Genomic DNA, 24,016 nt, shown 5'->3' with positions numbered 1-24,016 from the left:
ATGAAGTCACTCTGTGGTCATCCATGAGGCAGCTGGAGGCCGGATGACCTGTCCACTTCCCTGGCCTTTTAGGATGGAGGGTGTCATGCAGCTAAGCAGAGAGAGCAGTTGGCGGGGGTGGTGGTTCTAAGGTTCCTGGATCTGCTGCCTCCTGCGGGCACGTCAGCCCGTTTCCCACGGGATAGTGCAGAGGAGCACGCCTGGGAGGATGCTGGCAGCAAAGGCCCACGAAGAGCCTCTTGACGGGTGGGCTGTGCTCCATTGCAGCCCTTGCAGGATCTGAAAGCTGCAAAAGAGGCTTAGCAAGCAGCCATTCTCCTGCAGAAGGCTGCCTCGAATGTTCTAGTAGCCCATGGGTTGAAATCTCTGGCTTTACAGTGAGTCCAGGGCAAGCTGCACTGGTCAGGTTTACGTAAGAGTTTGCTTCCAGGGACGAGGAGTGATTCATTGCCTGCCTCCCTCTTCCTTCCAGAAGCCATGTCTGTTCCTACTCAGCTCTGCCCCGTCCCCTCCCTCAGTGCCACCCTGTGTGTGCCCTGCAGAAGGCATGGCTGTCTCCCGTGCTCCGCCCCGGTCACTAGGGTGGACGTGCGGTCTCTCCTCAGTCGGTCCTTGCCCCCACTCCCCCTCTGATGCTGCTGCCTCGGAGGCTCCATGGGCCTGGTCCTCCCTGGTGCATAGAGAATCCCGCAAGCCAGCCCCACTGCCGACTGCACCGTCCGGGTTTTGTTGACCTAGTCCCAAAGTGAGCGATGCATCCTTTGTATGGACTAATCCCGGGGATAAAGCCCCACCTCTGTGAGTGGCAGAACCCTCCCAAACGCAGGGTGATTAATCAGTGCTCACTTCTCCCCCCCCCCGCACCGCCCCCCCGCCGCCCCCTTACTAGCTCACTTTCTAAAGCTCGACTTCCCACCCCCAGCCAATCACCCACTTTTGAAGCCCAGAAGGCAGCTGATTTTCTTTCATTTCTTCTTCTCCTGTAGGCCTTCACCAGAGTACAAGACCTCCGGTATTTAGAGCTCATCAACAGCATTGAGGTAAAGGATGAAGTGTTCTTCCTTCTCAGGGCAGCGTACACGTGCTGTCAGTGGTTTCCGGGCGGGCGCCTGGAGGCCTTGTGGCAGGAGCCCATGGGTGTCCAGCGGGAGGGCAGGGTGCCCGCAGAGGGGGCCGGCGCATGCGAGCCAGGAGTCCGGACTGTCCCTTGGGAGCTGGGCAAGCCCGGTGGGTGCCTTGTCTGTCAGAGCTCTGGTTTCTTGTCTGGGAAATGGAACGAGACCAACCTCGCAGGGTAGCTGGGAGGGCTAAACAATGGGATGAGACTGACCTCACAGGGTTGATTAAACAGGTTCTCGGGAGCCGGATTCCATGCTCGCAGTGCCTGTTAGCTCGTCACCACCCTCTCTAGGGCTGCACAGTATGCCCGTGGAGGCAGCGTTTCCCAAATGCACGTGGTCTGCGCCCACCCCCTGGGACAGGCCCTGGGGTGGGGGGGCTGCACCCTCAGAACGCTGAGCCCTCCTCGTAGCCCGCCCTCCTCATCGGCCACCCTAGGGGCGGTGGGGGCCCCAAGAGGCTAGTTCCGCCTACACCGTTTGCTGGGGGATGGGAGACTGTCTATCCCCGTGTCTCTTCATGCTGTCTGTCTGTGAAAAGGTGTACGTATTTCTCCTTCAGAACAGATTTATTGTGAGGCTCTGGGAATGTGAGATACATTTGAATTCACATATGGAAGTTGCGAGGAAACCAGCAAATGTCTCGTCCCTCTGGCTCAGTTCAGCATCCTAAACACCCATCGCGGGCCAGGCCGCATGCTGAGCCCCGTGGGCAGAGCCGCATGGAGGAGAGGCCTGCGGGAGCTCACGGCTGGCCCGGCCTGGTAATCGTTGCCATTTGTCGAGTGCCTGCTCCACGCCGCACGCATGAGCCACATGTACACAGTTTTACAGCCTCACAACAGCTTCACGAGGCAGCTGCTCTTCGTTATCCCTATTTGAGAAATAAAACTAAGGCTCAGAGAGGCTGTGTCTGTGTCCCCAGAGCAGAAGGCCGGGTTAGAATTCAAGCCAGTTCTGTCTTCCAGGCCCCTGCGGTCCCTAGTTGGAGCCATTTTGCCTTCTAAGAACCTGCTCCCGGAGCTTGCCCCGCACAGCCCCGCCCTCTCCAGTGCATCTTCTGTACCGTCCTTACCTACACGGGGCAGGGCGTGTTCAGAGTCGTCTGCCCACGGCGGCCAGGACTGCTTATGACTAGCAGGGGCCGTGTTTGTAGGTCAACTGGTCTGGATCTAGGAGTCTTAAGATGAGGCCACGGCGTGTGATTTTTCTCTGTGCAAAAGTAACTGGCCTCTGTGAGGACCGACTCTGGCCGTTTACCACGTCTTCCTGAGATGGCACGTGCAGTGTCTCCCGACGTGTTCTGAGCCGCAGAGTAACCTTGGAAGGACTGTCCCTGGAGAAAGCGTAAAGGGCCTTTGAGCGAGGACCCATTTTGTTTGCTGAGGCCTCCGTGGCTTGCTTCTCGCATTCACCGTTATCCCAGAGAACCCGGGTTCCTTACCAGGCGCCTCTTGGGTCAGTGAGCTGCCGCTGGGCTGGCAGCAGGCTGGAGAGAGTCTGTCTGCGCGATTCTTACTCGCTAAGCCCACGGAATCGTTCGCTCTGATCCTAGTGAGGTTCTGGGGCCTGCAACAGATTTGGCCTAAATTCCACACCCCGCAAAACCTATTTCCTTATCCCATTGCGAGATTTTAATTTATTTCCTACAATTAGGAGTCAGCTTATTTGGCTGACTAGCGTAAACTGTGTATAGTGTGGGTTTGCTTTCCTTTTGGTTTTTATAAATTCTTTTCTGTCAGTGGGGAAGCTTGTTGCCTCCAGCTGTTGTAACTTTCACCAGCTTGTCTAGGAGTTTGCTTCGGTGTCTCGTGTTTCTCCTCTGCGGTGCACTTGCTAGAAATCAAGCAAAGGGAAACTGCCGGGGATGAGAGATGGGAGCCACTGAGTGTTTACAAGCAGCCTGAGCGGCGGACCAATGGCCGTTCCCTACACGGCGGGAGGAGGGCCCCGCGTGCTGTCACCTCGGCGCTGCTGCGCCTCTGCGTGCGTGCGCCCGTGTGCACATTGATCCCGCACATTGCAGCGCGGGGCAAGCACTCGACAGGTGTCCTTGGGGACGATTACTGGTTTCCAAAGGCAGGATTAAGTAGAGCAAAGAGTGTCTGGAGTCAGACGCAGTCCAACCCCAGCCCCGTGTGATCCCACCTGCCCCTCTCCCAAGGCTGGGCTCTGGGCAACGTGACCCTGGGTGAGGGGCACCCGGTGCCTGGCGGATGTCAGCACACAGCGTCGCTCACTTCTCTTCAGTGGAAGGAACGTAAGACTCGTTATGTCTTTTTCTCAGGAGGAAACGCTAAAATACTCTCCCCTTGTCCATCATGATCATGAGTCACAACCCAGCCAAACCAGGCCTGGGGGTTTGGGAATTCTTGGAGCTTGGGGGTCCCCAGGAGTGGGCATCACACCCCATCCTAACCATGCAGTCATTTCCTTGGAAGGATATGTAAGGAAGCCACTGTGAGGAATTTCCATTAAACAAGTTTGCATCTCTTTTGATCTTCCCTCATCTGGGGGGAAAAAAAAAATCTGCTTTTGTTGTCAGGCATTCCCACCAGAAACCGAGGTGAGATATACAGCAGCCCAGGAGCCAAGCGTAGGTTCCAGTAGGAAGGCCCAGGGGCTTAACTTGAAATAGCCACTGCGGACCTTTGTGAAGGGCGCTTCCTGCCACGGCTGTGGAGACCATTTCCTGTGCTTCTAATTTTTCCAGGAGCGGAAGAAGCGGGGAGAGACCAACAATGACCTGTTTCTGGCAGATGTGTTTTCCTACCAGGGGAAGTTCCACGAGGCCGCCAAACTGTACAAGAGGAGCGGGCACGAGAACCTCGCACTGGACATGTACACGGAACTGCGCATGTTCGAGTACGCCAAGGTAACCGCCGCCGCCTCCGGGCTGCCTTCCCAGATGCCACGTGGAACGGACCGTGGCCCACAGGCCTCGGAAACAGCATGGGCGGGTTGGTCAACAGGGGGACCATCAGCAGCCACTGACCGGGTAGACCTGGCCCACTGCCGACCTTTTAGGCTGACGTCACAAGGGGCAGAGTGTGGTTGTTCAGAGACGGTGGACGGTGTGTCCTAACCAGCGGAGTCCCCTTGGTAAGGGTTGGGGGTTCTGTCTCCCACCAGTTCCCTCCAGCCTCTATCAGAAGTCGCTGAGCGTCCGTGTCCTCAGGCCCGGGCCGGCTCTGCTGTGGTCACGGGGGCCCGCGTGGTTCACTCCGGCCAAGGCCTCCTGAACGCCGGCTCCTCTTAGCACCGGCCCTCGTGCAGGGCATCAGAGGCGCCACAACGGAGGCCCTGCCCATGTGCGAGTCCACCGCCCCTGTCGCCCGTGTGGGGTGGAGGGCTGACATCCTCTTGCACATGGAGGCCCTGGTAAGCCGAGTCTCCAGGTCTGGGCCGTTAAAGGCACCCAAGAGTCTTCCCGGCTCCTCATGGCTTGTGTGAGAGCAGGTCCCCCCGCGACGCCCAGACCACCAGGACACCTGCAGGCGGGCTGAGCGCAGGTGAAGAGAGGGTGGGCGCCTAGAGCACCCAGGTCTGCCTGCCACGGTTTGTTGTTTAGTCGCTCAGTCGTGTTCGACTCTTTGCGACCCCACGGACTTTGCAGCACGCCAGGCTTCCCTGTCCACCATCTCCCGGGGCTTGGTCACGTCCATTGAGTCGGTGATGCCATCCAACCATCTCATCCTCTGTCGCCCCCTTCTCCTCCTGCCTTCTAGCATCAGGGTCTTTTCCAGAGAGTCAGCTTTTCGCATCAGGTGGCCACAGTGTTGGAGCTTCAGCTTCAGCCCGAAGGTACCCTTGTTGCCTGTCTCCCGGTAACCGCACGGCCTCACAGTGTTCAGTGAGTCGTCAGCCACAAGCAGCTAGAGGCTGTTCAGGGTCATTATCTAGCAAGTTCAAGGTGGAAAGCCCTCCCCATCGTCCCCCCGCGCTTCTGTTCCTGAGGACGGCTGTGCGCTGTCTTCGGCACCTCTGTGAGGCCCTGGGCGAACGGCAGTACCTGGGTCGCTGTGATGCAGGCCCGGACTTGCTGGTCCTCAGCACCTGGCCGAGCACCGGGCCGCAGCCCGTCTCTTCCTTGGTGATTCCTTCATTCCATCCCTCAGGTCTGGCTGCTTCATCTGACCCCATTTTTCCCTCTTCAACTTTTGTACCCTCGCCTCCCACCAAACCCCAGCACACACTCATGCGCGTGCGCGCGCACACACACACATACACACGCTATGTAATAGTGCGATCTCACTGAGAACACCTAACTCAGTGTGTCTCTTCCTGGATATAATAACGTTTAAAGCAAGAATAAAACCTTGAACTAAAGGAGCGCATCCCTGAGGCTAGACTGGGCACTGGGATTGGCTAGTCATGGTGGTTCTTCTGGGCCAGCTGCCCCGGAACCTCTGAGAAGCCCCGTGGGCAGCCGCGGCCTCGGAGACGGCGCCTTGCACTGCTGTCCAGGGAGCGGGCATGAGGCCTGGCCTCCCTGAGGGTGACCTGGGGAAGGCACTTCACTTTACTCAGCCTCCAGCTCCTCCTCGGAGGGTGACCTCGCCCAGCTCAGCTCAGAAAGGTTGGGAGAACGAGCGAGGCCAGGCAGGACCACAGTGTGCTTGTCCTTCAGGGCTGCCCCCTGCCCACCCCGCCCTGCCCCTGCACGGGGGCACCCCCATCACACTTCCGGTGGGCTTCGTGCGCCTAGAGTCTCCCACCCAGAAAGGCAGCCGTTTACACAGCCCATCTGGTCTGCCTCTCCACGAAGGTAAATACGCTGGGCGTTGTTTTTGGTCTCAGTCTTTGGTAAAATTCCAAGTAGGATCCCAGTAGGTTGGTTCCGTTTGATCCCCCTCCCCACCCACAGTCTGAGAGCATGTGTACATACACATTACATCGAGGGGGTAGGAGGGTGGGACACAGTGCTTATTAACGTGGCGTGTTTTTGTTTACTTGAAAATTCCTTCCCAAGATTCAATCTGGTTTTCAGAAAATTTTTAAATTACATTCCCACGTACAAATAAATTGTATGCTTTCCGGGTAAGTGACATGTTTATCTGGTGATAAAGGGGATTATAGTGCTCTTAACTCTCATGTGGTATGTCCTGATCAGAATCAGCGCACACGAGGGCACTGTTTAGTCTCGCTCGTCACTCAGCACGGCCTCTTTCTGTCCACTCCAGGACAACGCCTTTGCCACGGCCCCAGATAACATGTAAGTCAGCACCGTGGAACCAAAGAACCTTTGGAAAGCCATCTTGTTAGAGGAAGCATTTAGACTCAACTTCAGTTAGGTCAGAGCTTCTGGAGCCGGGCTGCGGGCTGGGGCAGGCTCCTTCACGAAGCCTGTGCGTGGTGCCCCTGGCTGGTCTCCTCGCCGACCAGCCAAGCTCCTGGCTCACCCTTGGCCTCTGACCCTTCTCACCACAGTTATACTGCAGTCCATGAGCATTCACTCTGAAGGACATTTGTGTTCTCTCAGGATGCCTGTTTTCTCCAGCCACTCACCTCTTTTAACCAATCCGGTCAGCAGAGCTTCTGGCTTTGCTTTGGCGTAAAGGGTTGGCACTGTAGCTACCGAGAGTAAAGGCCGTGTCCTTAAGGGCCCAAGCCAGGCGTCTCCGGCCCCGGCGGCCGTCCTAGCCCCCTCCCCTCATGAGCTGCAGTGACCTGTCTTTCATTGGCGCCTCAGCGTCAGGGTCGTGATGCTCCGTCCTCCCCTTAAAAGAATCGCTCGTCTTCAGCCCATCTAATGTGTTATTTTAGAGGCTACCCAATTATGCTGAAAGCAAATGGAAAAAGAAAAGAGAATGCTAATTGTTCTAGTGGGTTTTCAGAGTTCATTGACTGTACTTTCCTGACAAGTGAGTGCTAATCAGGGGAAAGGCGTGCTTTCTCAGGCTTTGTGAGCTCTGCACGGCACAGACTCCGCAGGGCACTCTATTCCTGAGACAAACCGCTGCTGAGGAGGCACGTGGGGCTGTGCTCTTAAGCTCTCGCAATTTCCCTTTGTGAAAAGCCCCACCTTTAAAATTGTCAGCACCAAAGCTGCCTCAACTCTGGCGGCCCCCATGCACGTACTTTGGGTAACCGTATCCGGAGAAGAGGTGCTCTTCTGAAGCTGTTTCTCGTGAATCCTCAGGCCAAACCCAGGGAAGCTGGGCATGGCCCCTCGGGCCCATTGTGGTGGAAGGAACACAGGCTCTGGAGCCCCCCAGGTCCACCGGCCTCTCTCTCCTTCACGGGGTCTCTGCAAGCCCCTTCCCTCTGCCTCAGATCCCCATGGCCTCCTGTTGTCCCCAGCCCCGCAGACCCAAACTCAGGCCTGGTTTCCCAGCATCCGGTTGAGAAGTGGTTCACCAGAATCCCTTGTGCTTCTTACCAGGCAAACAGCCAGGGCAGAGCCGAGGGGATCGTGCCCCGAGTTCAGGCGGCAGAAGGTGAACAGAGACAGGAAACAGACATCCTGCAGTGCGGTGGCGGCTGCGGGGCCCTCTGGGAACTCTGGAAGCCATCCCATCTGAGTTCAGGGGACCCCCAGCCTCACTCTGAGGTGTTGTGGGGTGGGGAGGGGGTCATCCTTACTCTGAGTAAAGGTGCCACTAGGTCTGTGTATCCGGAATTGTGTAAAGTCACACACGCATCAGACTTTGCGTGAAGGAGAAGCAAACAAAGCACCTTGACCATGAGCCTCCTGCGCCGCGGAGCTTGTGCACGGCGCTCCCGCGAGTCCGGAGCACGTCGTTCAGCTGGAGGACACGCGGCCGTTAGCGGGATGGGCAGGAAGTGTTGAGGGCCGCTGTCCTTGACGCTGCCCCGGCCCCGCCCCGGAGCACCTGTGGGGCGGCCCCTGGGCCTGCTCCCCCTCATCCTCCCACCCCCACCCCCGTCGGCCCCACGGGGCCCGGCTCGCGCCTGCATCCTGGCCACCGCCAAGCAGGCCCATCCTCACTGCAGCCTCCGGCAGCTCTGACATCATGCTGGCAGCAGGAAGTTCTAATCCCGAGTGTTTTTGTTTGTTGTGCTTCCTCAGGATTTCCTTGGATCTGAAGACCCCAAAGAAACAAAGATGCTAATCACCAAACAGGCTGACTGGGCTCGAAACATCAACGAGCCCAAAGCCGCCGTGGAGATGTACATCTCGGCGGGCGAGCACTGCAAGGCCATCGAGATCAGCGGGGAACACGGCTGGGTCGACATGTAGGTTTCCAGTCTCGGCCCTGAGAGGCACGCGGGCGGCAGTGTGTCACGTCCTGTCAGCGCTCGGATGTGACTGACGAGGGAAAACAGTGTTTCTCTAAGTATCTGGTCATAGGCGACGGTGACTCGGTTTGGAGGAGATACAGACACAGCAGTCACTGCCTCTGAGCTGCTCAGCAAGGCCCCGGGGAAGGGATGGTGGAGGGTGAGCGGGGAGCCACCCAGGCTTCGGGCCCGCCGTTCCCTGAGCCCCGCCTGAGCTGGCACTGCGGCTCCTTGCGGCATGTGGTTCCCCCAACACCCTCAGCGTCAGTGTCTCCACGCCCCCTTCATATGAGGAAACCGGGGTTCGGGGACCGAGTGATCACACAAGGCCGGCCAGCCAGGCAGTCATGGAGCAGTGCCCGTAGCCTGTGTGATGGTCGGCGCTGAAAAGAACAGGAGCGGTGCCAAGCGCCTCGGGGAAGGAGACGCGCATTCTCCCGGGGGAGCCGGGGGGTGGTCTTCACCTGAAGGGCCTTTGACGACTTTCAAGTGGTGGAGGCGCAGGAAGGGAAGGGCGCACAGGGGGAGGAACGGCACAGAGAGCACAACTGGGCCGCCTCGGGATGACAGTGCAAGAGAGGGACGGGAGGATGCTGGCAGCGGCAGGGGCATCCGGGCTGGTCTCACGGGGAGGGCCTCGGGGGCCAAACTGAGGTGTTTAGACCTGTCAGTCGGTGGGGAGGACCCCGGGTTGGGGCTGTGCTCCCGCTGCAGGTGTAGGATGGAGGGAAAACTGGAGGAAGGGAGACCGGGTGTCCAGTGCGGGGGGGCCGGTGGGGCCGTGTTGCGGCGGAGGGAACAAGAAAGATGTGGGAGAACTGAACCACAGGACCCGAGGCGGTGGCGTCAGGGCGGGGCTGACTGGGGAGCTGGAGTAGGACTCTGAGCTCTGGCCGGGCGTCGGCGATGCCGCTGACAGAGGCAGAGAACCGAAGCTGGGGGTTTCAGGTGGAGCTGCCGAATGGAGGATGGGCTCAGTCTCAGGACTCTTTTTGGGCGGGGCAGCCTCTCCCCTCCCACTGTCAGGAGTGGGCTTCGTGCTAACACGTGTGTGTGTGTCTGTGCACACGTAGACGCGTGCAGGCTGCAGCTCGCAGAGGAAAAGCGGTGCGGGAGCGGCTCCTGAGGTCGGCTCGGCCCGTGCCCTGAAGGTTGTTGGTTGCCCTGGAAACCACTCTGTGGTCCGTGGGCCGCAGTGGCCCGGGACCCAGGAGGGAGAGGGGCTGGTCGACGACTGAGTCATGTGGTTGGTGTGGTCCCTCACAGAGGGCCCTCCCGCACCGCCCCATCGTCCTCTTGTCCCAGAATAGCGTTTCTTGAAGATAGAGGTGCAGAGTTCGCTTGCCCCCCGCCCCACCAGGTTTTTCTTTTCATGAAAAGGGGTGGGGCAGGAGAGAGCCAGGCAGGTTTAGGGCCCCCACTCACTCTAGTTTTTCACGTCACCGTCATTTGCAGCTGATACGTATCGCGTTACCCCAGGGATGCTCACCTCGTTCAGAAGAGAGACATCAAGCACACTCTGTCCTTTCTCCCGGGACTTAGGCTTCACGGGTGGGGCAGGGGCGGGGGCTCCCAAGGGGTTGCCTGCGCCACCTTTCCCTAAAATGCGTCCTCTCTCTGCTGAGAAGTGGTATTTTTAGAGCCATTATTCTCCTCGGTACGGATTGACAAGCCTCCCTGAGCTTGCCGATTTCTGAGATGTCTCTGTTAACAGCTGCTTCCCCATCCTTTCTCACAAAGAGTGAGCTGGATAGATAGAACCCCTCTCCCCTGGGAGAGCCACTTTGGCTCCAAACCCCGGCCTCTCCGGAGGGAAGAAGCACTTTCCACGCAGCCCCGTGTGCCCACGAGCTGTGGCGGGGCCGGGTGAACCAGTGGTCCCGTGGCACCCCCTGCCCCTGCCCTGGCCCGGTCAGCACCGTGGCTAGGAGAAGAGGCACAGATCCCCGCAGGCTCTCCTCCCAGAGCTCAGAGCATTTGCGCACTGGCCCTTCCTCCAGCGGTCTATCCCCAAAGGCTGCTCCCGCCCCCGCCCCCGCCCGCCTGTGCGAGTTCCTCTACTGGTGCTGGAGAGGGCCCTCGGCCACTTCCCGGCTGCAGAGGCGTGGTCGGCTGGCTCCACCTTCCATGCTGGCCTCTGGTGTCCTCCTCTGTGAAATGGGAATAACAGTACCACCCTCCGAGGGCAGAGACGATCCGGTGAGATCACACGTGGGAAGGCTCATGGCACTGAGCTGACATGCATAGGTGAGCGGCAGACGTTGGCTGCTGCCCCCAGAGCTTGCTGGACAGGGTTGTAACTCCCAGGAAAGGCACATGAAGTGAGGGACAGAGTGTCCTTCACCAGGCGGTCTTTCTGGGTGAAGTCCCTCAGTAACCTCGCATCACGCGCCGGGGCCGAGGCACCATACTGAGCCTGGGCGGGGTTGGGGGGGTGGTCCGTCAGCATGATGAGCCGCCCTCCGAGAGACCCAGACGCCATGGGGCTTGCCCCACCGGCCGCCTCCCCAGAGCCCACCTCCTCCCCGTGCTCTCGCTGCTCCAGGCTCATCGACATTGCCCGCAAGCTGGACAAGGCCGAGCGGGAGCCGCTGCTGATGTGCGCCCACTTCTTCAAGAAGCTGGATAACCCTGGCTACGCCGCTGAGACCTACCTGAAGATTGGTGACCTCAAGTCCTTGGTTCAGCTGCACGTGGAGACCCAGCGCTGGGATGAGGTGAGCACCGGGGCCCTCCCTGAGCCCTGGGACACGGGAACTGGGGGGTGGGTTCGCACGGAGAGCAGCTGACCTCGACGTGAGCGCTGGCCTGAAGGTCAGGAGACCCGCCCGTGAGTTCCCTGAGCCCCGAGTGTTGTGGAGGGCCTCTCCACACTCGCTTTCTGTCTTTGCTCATTCGTTCATTCAGGAAACCCTCACGGCCTGCTGGCTCTGTGATGGACGTGAGGGATGCCAGAGTTAACATGACAGCCCCCACTGCCTGCCATTGGTCCTGGCTGATGCGTCGCCGACACGGAGGCCACACCTCTGTGACATTTAAACCCTGCTCGGTGGCATTTTTCTGCCAAATTGTGGCAGAAGACGCCAGCCATACTTTTCAGGTGCAGGCTGCCAGAGCCACTACGGGGCCCTCGCCCTCTCCCGCGACTCCTCTGTCCCGAGGGCTGGTAAGAATTCGCCAGGCAGCAGGAGGGATGGCCGCAGGGGCTGGTGGAGCCACCGCTGTGCTCCCCTCTGGCTTGACTCCTACCCTCTTGCTCCCTGGCTCCCCGCGCCCTGGATTGAAATCCATCTTCAGGGGGCTCAGATCTGTGCCCACCTGCTGTGGTCTGGTCTGCAGGGCCGTTGCCAGGCCTTTGCCGGTAAGAGCCGTCTGACCCTTGTCTCCCCTCTCAGTGGCACCATTTGCTGAGGTGACAAGGTCACTGATGAAAGACGGTGGGGCCAAAGCCAGAGGCAATCATGGCATCTCAAGAGGCGTTTATCAGCTTTCCCAAGCAGCAGAAATGAGTGCATCAGGCAGGCTTTCTCCCCATCACCACATACTGGCCCCCGTGACTCATTTCCGGTTCTCCTGGCCCGACAGGTGGTTCTGGGGCTCAGACGAAGCAGACAGCGGGTGCCACGCAGCCCCACATCCACAGTCATCTCTGATAGCTAATAAGCAGCAGTGATGATAATGTCAATTCTGTTTCCTTAGGTGTCGCCTGCAATTAAAAGAAATCTGTTTGCTGCGCTACGGGAGCCCACGCAAAGCCTCAAAATAAAATGTTTCCGATTCTGTGCCGCTTATGTGGTCCAGAAACAGACTGTGTTGTTATTGAATCCAGTCGCTTGCATATTGCTGTTAATTGCCTTTTGTTTTCAAAGAGCTGATTTGTTTTTGCGTTTCTGGGGGTGGTGGTTGCGGGGGGAGCCACTCCCCCCTTCTGAGTTGTCAGGCCGGCAAAATATGACATCCCTAATGGATTCAGCCAAGCGCCGTGCTTTCACGGGGGCGGCGGGGGCTGGGTTCTGAAGCCTGTGTTCGCTCCTTCCCCTAGGCCTTCGCCTTGGGTGAGAAGCACCCCGAGTTTAAGGATGACATCTACGTGCCCTATGCTCAGTGGCTCGCAGAGAATGATCGTTTTGAGGAAGCCCAGAAAGGTAGGCCCCACAGCCTGGCACGGTGCAGAAGGGGCGGGAGAAAGCGCTGGCCACGCCCGCTCCCGGGAGCCGCCCAGCCCTCCCACCGCAGCGCTGAGTGACAGCTCCCTCCCCCGGGTGGTGGGCCGGGTGGTGGAGACCGTGGGGCCGTGGGAAGGAGAAGGGCTTCGAGTGGGATGCTCTTGGGCCCGCCACTCACGGTCGAGCCCCAGGACCTCCGGCAGGTCCCGTCGCCTCTCTGAGCATAGTGCTCCGGTGTGTCATCCCATATTATCCTCACAGCGGCCCTGTGATGTAGGTACCATTTTATAGATGAGAAGACTGAGGTTGGAGGAGGTAGAGGATTTGTCTGAAGTCCTACAGCAAGGAGGTGGCACAGGGGGAATTTGAGGCGGGGCGCGATGGGGCAAGGATGGAACAAGAGACCTCCCATACGTGGGTGAGGCTACTTTTCCTCACCCAGAAGAGAAACCTGGGCTCTGTCTCTGGTTCAGGGAAACCAGGTGTCCTCTGCTCCTCAGCGCACCCGCTGGGAAAACAGCCGCACACAGGAGCGAAAGGACGTCTAGAGCTTTAACTGGGAACAGTTTCAAATGTGATGGCCTTCGCTGCGCCAGGCACTGATTGGGCGCCTAACCGCACAAGCCTGCATCTTGCCTGCAGCCCTGCAGAGACGCAGAGGCTGATGGTGCCCTGCAAAGTCCCAAAGCCACAAACGGGAGAGCCGGCTTCGGACCAGGGTCTGCCTGTCTGGGAGCCTGGTTCTCCCGACTTGGGTTTGCGGCCTCTCTGGGCAGGGCTCCGACTGGGAGTGTCATCTTCCATAGCACCCCGTTTGCACTTCTCTGTGGGAGCAGTGGCCGCCTCTGCACACATTTCAGGGTGTCTCCCCATGGAGCTCCTCAGCCGAAAGGCCCCGTGGCAGGACAGCGTGTTCTCCACGGCTTCAGCGCTTCCAGAGTGCCCAGGTGCTGAAGTATGTGCGTGTTTGGGCAAAACACGTCAACCTACCCATCTGTCTGTGTCTACCCATCCAAGAATCCATCGCCATAGTAACTTGGTGCTCAGACAAGAGATTGGAACAAAAGCCAGAACTTTTCCTTCCCTATCGTGGGGGGCTTGGATCATCCGAGCACCCACGTGTGGGCAAGTGCCACAGCTAGGAGGGCCTCCCCAACGGCCCCCAACACCCCGAGGCTCTGGCCACATAGTTGGGAGTCTAGAAATTGCTGTGAAGTGGATGGAAGAATAGTTGAGAAATTTTTTGCTGGTTTTTACAAATGTTTGGTTGCTAGAACCAAGCCAGATTTTCCAAGGTGGTCATCCAAAAGCCCTCAGTTGAAGACCGACCATGCACTTGTGTCGGGCTCGGTTCTGTGGCCTTGGGGGTGCCAGCTTACCTCCACCTCGTGAGCCCATGTCACAAAGCCTGTGTAGGTCTGTAGTGACGATGCAGTGAGGGAACTGGCAACAAAAGCCCCGAGCCTGTCACCTGGGGAATTGGCCAAGCTTTGTCCTGGGGTGGGGTGGGGCACGCTGCAGGTGGCGCTTCCCCCTCAGACTTTGCCCCGCGCCGTGGCCCTCAGCCTTCCCTGTCTCCCATGCCTTCCCAAAGTGGGTTGCCTTTTCCCAGCCCCCCAAAGGAGTATATATCTCACTGTACTTTTTCAGAATGTAGCCTCGGTTATTTATAGCCTTCGGCCTGAAAGGCTCACCCCGGCAGCGTGGGAGTGCAGCTGCTCCAATGAGTGCCTCCTTCTGCAGCCCCCCACCCCCACGAGCCCCACAGAGCCCCCAGCTCCCCCGCACGGGGCGCGCTCTTGTGTCCCTGCAGCGTTCCACAAGGCCGGGCGGCAGGGTGAGGCGGTCCGGGTGCTGGAGCAGCTCACGCACAACGCCGTGGTCGAGAGCAGGTTTAGTGACGCCGCCTATTATTACTGGATGCTGTCCATGCAGTGCCTCGATATAGCTCAAGGTAAGCAGGCATCAGCCGGGCCCCTTGTTTTCCCCGGCCCCGCTCTGGCACCAAGATAAACATCGGAAGAGCTGGGAGGCTTTAATTAAAACCCTGGGCTTGTTTATTGGGTGTATTGTCCATAACCCTGTCTTGCAGCAGCGTAATCTCGCGTGGCATCTCTTCCCAGTTTGCCCATCAGCTTCAGGATGGTATGAGGGCCATGCCGGGGTTACGGTTGGGAGGTCTGGGCCTGCGTTGCTAATTCAGAAGATGTGTCTCCCCGGCTACCTGGGAGCCCATAACTGGAGCCAGCTGAGCACTGGCTTAAAAAAAAATTGAATTAAATGAAAAGGTGAAGAAGAGATCACATTTTAGGTGCACACTCCGGATTCTCACTCGTCCCAGGCAGGATAGCGGATAGTTTTGGTGTTGATTTCCTTCACGAGACTTCCTGTGATGCGCCGCGGGCCTTCTGGAAGCACACAGGGCAGGGAGATGCTGTCCCCCTGGCCAAGGCGGGCGATGAGGGACGCTGGCATGGGAGCCGCCAGGGGACTCGTGACAAGGCACAGTCCTTCCCCAGCGCTGCCCACCGTCTGTGGAGCAGGGGTGACCCGCTGTGCTTCCCACATGACCGCCCGGAGCCATGGGTAGAGTTAGAAAACTGTCAGGCCCTGGTGTGAGGGGGCACTTTCTGTTCTGGCCAGGGGTGTGGGCTTCGAGGAGGAAGGACGGGGAGGGAAAAGGTGTGAGGTGAGCGTGAACACTCCTGACGTGTGCCCACCCTCCCTGCCAGGGGGCCCTGGCCCGTCTGGGTGCTGGTGATCAGCCTCTCCCCACGCCAGCTCTGCCCCAGGGACTCTGCTGCCTCGGGACAGCAGAGCGCCTTCCCCATTGTCCTGGCTTGGGGTGGGGGGCCCGGTGTCAGGGGAACCGGCCCAGGCTGACATGCCCTCTCCCGCTCCCCACAGATCTTTCCCAGAAGGAAGTGATGCTCAGCAAGTTCCACCACTTCCAGCACCTGGCCGAGCTGTACCATGGCTACCACGTCATCCACCGATACGTGGTAAGGTGGGCTGGGGCACCGCCTGCCAGGCAGGGGGGCCTGGGCACGTCTCACAGAGCAGCAGACCTCTGGGTGGAGCAGAAACCCACCCACAGGGCGTGACGGCCTGCAGAGAAGTCTGGTCTCCCCCCGGGAGACAGGTTGGAACTTTGATTTTCCTCGATTGTTTGCTTGTTTGACGTGCAGAGTGTGGGCTTCAGAATCAGCCAGCCGGGGCTGGAGGGGCCTTCTGGTCACTTGCTTCAGGTTCGGATGACTCAGGTGGACCCTGGCTTCGCCACTCAGGGGCTGTCTCTAAATGACCGGTGGGGGATGTTCCAGGGGCCCCTGTCTTCTAGTCAGGTGAAGGTCCAGTGCTAACCAAAGGCCCAAGGCCTCTCCCTGGCCCTGCCACTGACCATCTGTGTGACCTTGAGCAATTCACTTCCCTTTTCTGACCCTCAGTTTCCTTCTTTATAAAGGAGAGGGTTGGCTTGATCTCCAGAGACCCAAATAGCTCTTAATAGGTACTCCCGAATCCTTTGTTTAAGCTGTTTTAAATCTGCCTCCTGACGGTGGGGTACAGGTGACAGATTGTCCTCAGCTTCCGTGCTTGCTTATCCTCAGTCACTCAGTAATGTGAAGGTACCTTGTGCTGGTAAGTCAGAGGGCAGTAACACTAGATAGACAACCCTTAATGAGCGCTTACTGCATACCAGGCAGTGTGCCGAGGGCTTTGTTGTATCAGCCTTTCGACCATGCTGTGAGGTACATACTGCCATCCCATTTTACAGATGAAGAAACTGAGGTGCTGGACAGAGAGATCGCACAGCTAGTAAGTAGGAGAGCCAGGACTTGAACCCAGACAGCAGCCTGACTTGGAGCCTGTGCACTTAGCAGCCCCTGCCCCCACCCGCCGAGTTAAAGAGGGCTGGCCGCTGGCCTTAGGCACCAGCTCCGCGTGTGACCTTGGGCAGGTCGTTTACTCCCCTCTGTGCTTCAGCTCCCACCTCAGTAAGACGAGGGTCATACTTAGAGTAGGCACCGTAAGACAAGTGCCTACTTGATGGTGAGGATCCAGTGAGTTGACACTGGGGGGCACTTAGAAGGGGGACCCTGGGTGAGTGTCGGCTCTTGCAGCTGCCCCGTGCGGAGGCCTCACGCCAGCCTTCCATCAGCCTAGAAACAAGCAGTTGCATTTTAGTTCCCTCAAAGGACGTGCTTAGAGGACCAAGACTTCCTGGAGGAGGTGGCCCCCAAGCCAGGAGGTGGGAGATGAGTAAGACAGGGGCAGGTGACGAGGGGGCGGAGGGAGGCCGCTCCTGGCAGAGGCCCCAGCGTGAGCGCAGGCCCGGAGCGGCCGGTGTCTCGGGGTTTGGTGTCCGGCTCGGCAGAGCAGCTCTGGTTTGGAGGTGGTGGCGCCTTTCCCAGGGGAGCCCCCTCTCTCCTCTCCCTGGGACACTTCTGAGCTTCCACACCTCGTGTGGTAAAACCAGAGGCAGGCCTCTCCCTGGCTTTCACCCAGGAGAGGATGCAGGCTCAGGTTTTCTTGGAACTGACAGGCTGTAGAAATTTAAGTGAGAACTAAGGAGCGAAGGCTGGGCTCTGGACCAGAGAAGTGGCGTAAAACGAGTCCTCGCGGATCGAGACCAATTAGGGCCCGAGTCCTGGTGGCTCAGCGCTGAGTATGGCCCAGCAGGGCCCTTGAGGAAATGTCAGTTTATTACCGCTGAGTGCTCGCTGCCAGGGGAAGCTGGCCTGCTTTCATCTTGTCATCTGGAGCAGCGTGCCAGCGTCCTTCAAAACAGGGATCTCTTAACCTCTTATAGACCCCTCCCAGTGGAGCATCCCCTGCAGGCTACGTGTGGAGTTTCTGGCGGCCTCTCGGTGCAGAAGACCTGTGCATTCAACTCACGGGTGTTGAGCGCCTGTCTGATGGAAGGGCCTGTGCTGGGCGTTGGGGCAGAGGCATGCAGCAGGGACCCCAGTGCCTGGCACGTATGTGGGCATTGCCATCAGACTGCTGCTGGACGGCAGAGAGGAGGCCTGTGCTCTCAGGCTACAAAGGGTTAAGTGCCTCCGTTTAAGGAGATGCTTGTATGGAGGTCACGTCTCAAATTGCCTAAAGGTCTCCCCTTTTAGAGCTAATTGGCAACAACTTGAGCTCAGGGAGAAGGAATCATTAGCCACCCTAGAGGCAATGAGCTTCAGAGAAACACTTTCAGTGGGTTTGAACCCCAGCCCCATGCGGGTGTCGTGGGCAGACGGTGTCTGGGGCGTCGGTTTTGCCCTCACTGCCATGAGGATGAAGGTGCTTCCCTCGCCGGGCTGGGCTGGGGACTACACAAGTGTGGCCACAGGCGCCGGCACACGCAGGTGCTCCCTGGGCGATCGCTCTTCTGTTGAAGTCACTCCGAGTGCCCGGCGTCGGCCTCTCACCCGACCCAGCAGCGGCTCAGCTGAGAAATTCAGTTCTGTGTGCTTTCCTCGCGGCAGGAGGAGCCATTCAGCTTCCACCTTCCCGAGACGCTCTTCAACATCTCCAGGTTCCTGCTGCACAGCCTGACCAAGGACACCCCCCTGGGCATCTCCAAAGTGTATCCTTCGCTCACCGCCCTCTGTCCCACCCCTCCTGTCTGATGGCCCCAGGAGTTCTTCCAGAGCACTCTGCTGGCAGAGGCTGCCCTCTCTCTCCAGCAGCCCTTGGGGACGGATGGAGGGAGAGAGCTCGCCGTGCTGCTGCTAAAGGCGAGGCTCAGCCAGGGAGGCTCAGGCCAACGCCAAGGGAGGGGTAGTTTTCAGGGCTCTTTGGGCCCAGCAGAGGGTCTCTGGCCAACACACTGTGTGGGCCTTCCATAACCCCCAGAGGAGCGTGTGACTGGGATGTAGGAAACGCCGGGCCTCTGAGCTGGGGGCCTGGGGGCGGGCAGAGCTTTGTTCAGCCCAGGTGGATGAGCACCTGCTGCGTCCCCAGCATGCAGCCGGTAGCAGGTGACAAGCTACCATCAGTCAGGGGAGAGGACGAGTGTCAGGGCCTTGTTCAGTGGGAGGGCTGCAGTGTGCAAGGGTGAAGGCTGGGGTCAAAGTCAGGGAAGGCTGCCTGGAGGAGGCGACATCTGTCCCGTAGGCCGAGGTAACCAGGGGAGGCCTGAGTAGATGTTCCAGGGGAACACCCAGTGCACAGAGGGGCTGGAGGGAATTGAGGTGAAGGAAGGGCAGAGCTGAAGCCCCCTGCCTGGGAGCTGGGCTCAGGGGGCAGCAGCCTCACGGCCTTCCCAGGAGCCGGCCTGTCCTCCTCTGGCTGCCGGTGAGGGCCACGGAGGAGCCTGAGGGCCTGTGCTGCCAGAGGCTGCGAGGAAGTAATCCCCAATCCTGAAGGCCCTAAAAGGGACAGAAGGCACAAGAAGCCCCTGCCCGCTTCTGGAGGGGACGTCACTATCTCCCGGCCCCCGCCAAGCCCCCGCCCTGCCTTCCCGTGAATCACAGGCCCTCCGAGGGAAGGGCCCAGGGCTGCCAGTTGGTGACAACCAGCCTCTCTGAAGGGGTTCAGGCCCATCCTTTACATTTTGGGGGAAGCTGCCCCCATCACGGGGCCTCAGACCCTGCACGCAGCCCCTGCAGCAAGTTCTGTTCAGGTCGGCAGAGTCTGACTGAACCCTGCCCTGAGCTTCACCCTCACGTCCACTGGGGACGTGGAAACAGCTCTTGACATGGTCCCTGACTCCGGGGAGGACAGGGGAGACGCAGGCAAGGAAACTCGTCTCCATGTGATGACTGTGGAAGGGGCCGCGGGGGTGCAGAGGGCAGTGGGCCGCAGGAACGTCGGGGAAGGATGGCTTGGAGGAGGAACGTGGGCCTCGCTTAGCTGAGGCTTGGCAGGGGGCAGTGGGGAAGGGCATTCAGGGTCAGGGTGAGGGGAGGAAGGGCAGACCGGGCCTGGGCACAGCCGGCATTTGAGGTGACCTGAGGTGGAGCACAAAAGCCTGTCAGCCCCAGACTAGGAGCTCAGAGAATGGCCCCAGAGCCAGGGAGGTGAGCCTGGAGCTCGCCGTGGCCTTGGTGAAGCGCAGGCAGAAGAGTTCTGCACTGGGGATCAGGCTCCTCCTGGTGGGGCTGGAGCGGGTGGCACTTGGTGCCAGGCAATCTAGGGGCTGGCTAGCAGGCCGGGTGAGGCAGGGAGAGCCGTTTTGGCCCAGCCAGGGTCCAAGATGAACCAGCAGCAGGCCCAGAAAACCTAAGCAAGGTTAAAATATTAATGCAGACGACGCTGTCTGTATCTCTGGAAAAATCTCTGGGCCTGATATCCGAGAAATTCACTTACCTCCCACAGATGAGCAAAGCAGTCCTCAGGCTCCTTCCCGTGCCCTCCTGGCACGCGCACAAGCTGCGTTGCAGCTCAGGGCTCGCTCCAGAGGTGGGCAGCGCTAGCGCTCGGGCCTGCTGTGGCCTCTGTTGTCCTTAACCTCGTCATCGGCAGGAACACGCTCTTCACCCTGGCCAAACAGAGCAAGGCCCTGGGCGCCTACAAGCTGGCCCGGCACGCCTACGATAAGCTGCAGGGCCTGCAGATCCCCGCCCGTTTCCAGAAGTCCATTGAACTGGGCAGCCTGACCATCCGCTCCAAGCCCTTCCATGACAGTGAGGTGAGGGCCCTGGCCCCTCGGGCAGGAGGCCTGTCCTGACACCTCTGTGCCCGGCCTGGGTTCAACTGAAAGATGGCTGCCATGCTCCTGGGGCTCTGCACCCTCTGCCCTGTCTGAGGCCTGTTGTGCCAGCCCTTTCTGCCCTTCCCTGTCTGCCTCCTCTGTTTATCACAGCCCCTGGACCCCCACAGCCCTGCCCACTTGCTTCCCAGCCGTCCTGGGGCTCCAGGTCTGCTCTGCCCAGGCCCAGGGCCCAGTGTCTCTGCCTGGGCCTCATCCTAGGAGGCCCTGGTCTAGTCCCCCCTTCTGGAGGCAGGTTATCACTCACCTGCAGATCCACCCCGAGTGTCTGCAGCTCCGTCTGTGCCCCAACCTCCCTTCCCCCAACCCAACCAGCCACCATCTCCTCCACAGTCCCCTCCTTCAAGCTCAGAGCGGAGACTTGGCATCAGACCTAAGTTCAAATCCCAGCTCCCCCATTTCCCAGCTGTGTCTCAGTCTTCCTGAGCCTCAGTCTCCACGTCTATCAGATGGGGATGCGTGTGACAGTGTTCCTGCAGGAGGCTGTGAGGAGGAATGAGGCTGAAGTGGGTCACGTGCTTGGCACAACCCGTGGAGCACAGTGGCTGGCTGGGCAGTGGTGGCTATGGCCAGTGTCATTCCTGCCGGAAGAGCCGCAACTGCTGAGCCCCGCCTGGGAAGGGGGTGTCCTGGGCAGCAGGCCCCAGGGGCAGGGCCTCTGCAGTCTCTGTGGGCCCTTACTTACCCTGCTCCATCCCTGTGCAGAGCCCCTGCCCCGCCCACCCAGGTGGCCTCTCCTCTCGGCCACCAGGCCCCAGGAGGCTGGAGCCAGAGCCCAGGCAAGGAGACGGGGCTGCGCCTGCACCCCCGTAGGGCCCTCAGCGGCCGCGCTCTGTTCTGCAGGAGCTGGTGCCCTTGTGCTACCGCTGCTCCACCAACAACCCGCTGCTCAACAACCTGGGCAACGTCTGCATCAACTGCCGCCAGCCCTTCGTCTTCTCCGCCTCTTCCTACGGTGAGTGCGGCGGGCAGGTGGGGCGGTGGCCTGCGGACGGCGCAGCCTGTGTCCTCATTTGGACAAAGTGGGGACAGTGAGACCCCCACCCCTACCCCCCTGACACATAGGGTCACTCAGGGTTCCCAGAGGCAGGGCCAGTCAGTGCTGCCCAGACCCCTCAGAGCCCGGAGTGCTGCTCTGCCTGATGAAATTCCCTGGGCAGAGGGGCCCTCGATCCGGGCAGCTGACGTGGCTCTCAAGGCCCAGCTCCTTCCACATGGATGGGGATCAGAGGCCCCTTTCCAGGAGCTGGGAAGAGGCCTCTCTTCCCCTGCAGAGGAACCCCTTGCCCACATACGCCTGCTTCCCCCTGCCGCCCCGCCAGCTTTCAGCGAGGCCTTTACTGGGTGGGAAGGAGCTCTGGGACCCCCCTCCTTGCCCCACAGCGCTGCCTCTGAGAGCCTCCCAGCCCCTCCCTTGCCTGTGTCTGCAGAGGTGCTGCACCTGGTTGAATTCTACCTGGAGGAGGGGATCACAGACGAAGAAGCCGTCTCCCTCATTGACCTGGAGGCACCAAGACTCAAGCGGGAGAACAAGTGGCAAGAGATCACGAGCAACAGTATCCTGGGTGCCGGCTGGACCCGTGTGTGTGTCCGCTGGGCACCGGCCTGGAGGCAGGGGGGCCTTGGGGGCCCGCTGGGCCAGGCGAGGCGAGGGTGGGCCACTCTGCGCACTGGAGAGGCCCCCACGGCAGCAGGCTTGGGGCCAGAGCCAGGCAGGGCGGCGGCCCAGGGTGCAGAGCTGCCACAGGGGCAGGGAGGACAGGAGGTAGGAACTGCGTCCACGCGCCGCGCCCGCCCATGAGGCTGGGGTGCGGCTGCTGTGGGGCACGGCCCGCCCTGACTTGGCACCTGCAGCCTCCCTTCCCCAGGGGACGGGGGTCTGGCTGAGGGGGCAGCTCCCTGGGCACCTCCGGTCCCAACTGGCTGGCCCTGGGATCCCCAGGGGTGCCCACCCTGCTCTGCGAGGAGGGTCTGTGAGGCTGCCCAGCAGCTGTGGGGAGACCCTCCAGGAGCCGCCAGCCGTGCTAGGGGCTGTGGCTTCCCGCCCGGCCTGTCGTACCTGCTCCGGCCCCGCAGCCCGCAGCCCTTGGCTCCCACACTGTCTCAGCGGCCTTCGTGGGCCATACCGGGTCCTGGGGGGCCACAGTGGAAGCCTTCAGAGCCCCTTGTCGCCTCCCCCACCTGCGTGCTGGGCTCCGTGTGAGCAGGCCTCTCCTTCATGGGGAAAGCTGCTTCCACGCCTCGCTGTGCTTCCCTGAGCCATTGGGAGGGTCCCACACAGGCCCAAAGGGAGCCCCCCGCCCTGTGAGTGTCAACGTGTCAGGCATAGGGGGGGCTCTCCCTCAGCCTCAGGCCCCATCCTTGACCAGCGTCTCCCAGATGCCCAGACCCTGAGGCTGGACGAGAGCATGGACCCCGTGGGGGACGACGACCCCTTCACGGCCAAGCTGAGCTTCGAGGTGCGGGCACCCCTGAGTGACGGGCTGCTGAGACCCCCCCACCCCCTGGCTCAGGTCCCTTTCCTCCGCACACTCCTCCCTGGGGCCCCTGGGGGAAGGAGGTGGGCTCCTGGTCACAGAGATGGCCAGCTGGGTTCTCCTGAGGGACCGGACCGGCAGAGGAGGGCTCGGGGGTCCTCTGTGGGGTCGTGAGTCCCCCCGCCGGCTGAGCAAGGTCCCATCCGCTCTCCCCGCCCGGCCTGCAGCAAGGCGGCTCAGAGTTCGTGCCCGTGGTGGTGAGCCGCTCCGTGCTGCGCTCCATGAGCCGGCGGGACGTCCTCATCAAGCGCTGGCCGCCGCCCCTGCGGTGGCAGTACTTCCGCTCGCTGCTGCCCGACGCCTCCATCACCATGTGCCCCTCCTGCTTCCAGGTACCGGCCGTGCGGTCCCCGGGTCCTTCCCTCCAGCTGCTGCTGCGCTTCCCGGATGGTCCCTGTAGGGAGGCCAGGCATCGGGGGGAGCACATGTGTCCCTCAGCGGCCAAGGCCAGGGCCCCTGGGCTGGAGGAGAGGCTCGGCTGTCCTTAGTCGCCTCCCCAGCCTCACGTGCATCCCTGGACCATCTGCTGTGGATTTGCCCCCTGACCTTGTGCTCCTTGTACCTGCCCTTCATCCAGGAGGGCCGGCCAGTGTGATGCACCTTTGAACTGCATTTCGGGTAGAAGGGGCCTCAGACCTTCCCCAGCTCCCCGCTGGTCCTCAGACAAGGGTAGCCGGGACTTGGTGCTTCTGGCCCCGACTCACTGCCAAGCTGCCTGCCCTTAGCAGGGCGGTGGTCCCCGCCCGGCTCGGGGCTGCCGAGCACCCAGGGTTGCGGGGTCACGGCCATCTCTCCCCAGATGTTCCACTCGGAGGACTACGAGCTGCTGCTGCTTCAGCACACCTGCTGCCCCTACTGCCGGCGGCGCGTGGACGACCCCAGCCCCTGACCGGCCCCCTGAGGACCGCCGCCCGCCCTGCCGCCGCCCGCCCACGGGGCCATCGGAGCAAGAGTTAAACTGTCAGACTGTGTCTTCTGCCCCATCAAGTGCGTATCTCAGGGAGGGGCCTTGTGTAACCACAAAACTCCTATTTATGGCATTTCGTGTCTTGTGAATAGCACCAGGAGATGGAGGAGAGAATGAACATATATTTTCTAAGAGAGAGAGAAAAAAAAAATCTGTTCCTTTCAGAACGGCTCCAAGTTGTTCACGGCAGTCTGCCGGAGTCCACGGATCTGTCAGACCATTCACATGTACACTTTGCGAACAGATTGCCTCAATAATTACAAATAAAAGGGCTACTT

At 60.2% G+C, this 24,016-nt stretch overlaps 1 protein-coding gene across 1 annotated transcript in view; it reads left to right on the top strand.

Annotated features, from left to right (window-relative positions):
* Positions 1-24,016, top strand: part of IFT122 (intraflagellar transport 122) — a 66,327-nt gene extending 42,311 nt beyond the window's left edge. Inside the window, exons 16-29 of the mRNA XM_055557752.1 lie at positions 987-1,040; positions 3,832-3,993; positions 8,152-8,318; positions 10,909-11,080; positions 12,406-12,508; positions 14,343-14,483; positions 15,437-15,531; positions 18,007-18,107; positions 19,988-20,153; positions 21,078-21,189; positions 21,665-21,790; positions 22,614-22,693; positions 22,939-23,103; positions 23,571-24,016. Coding sequence (XP_055413727.1) covers positions 987-1,040; positions 3,832-3,993; positions 8,152-8,318; positions 10,909-11,080; positions 12,406-12,508; positions 14,343-14,483; positions 15,437-15,531; positions 18,007-18,107; positions 19,988-20,153; positions 21,078-21,189; positions 21,665-21,790; positions 22,614-22,693; positions 22,939-23,103; positions 23,571-23,660 — 1,734 coding nt within the window. The 3' untranslated portion in view covers positions 23,661-24,016. The remainder of the gene's footprint in view (positions 1-986; positions 1,041-3,831; positions 3,994-8,151; positions 8,319-10,908; positions 11,081-12,405; positions 12,509-14,342; positions 14,484-15,436; positions 15,532-18,006; positions 18,108-19,987; positions 20,154-21,077; positions 21,190-21,664; positions 21,791-22,613; positions 22,694-22,938; positions 23,104-23,570) is intronic.

This window comes from Bubalus kerabau, chromosome 20 (assembly GCF_029407905.1).
Source record: "Bubalus kerabau isolate K-KA32 ecotype Philippines breed swamp buffalo chromosome 20, PCC_UOA_SB_1v2, whole genome shotgun sequence".
Classification (NCBI taxonomy): domain Eukaryota; kingdom Metazoa; phylum Chordata; class Mammalia; order Artiodactyla; family Bovidae; genus Bubalus; species Bubalus kerabau.
The sequence above is the reverse complement of the archived record's forward strand: the minus strand, read 5'-3'. Positions and strand labels throughout refer to the sequence as shown.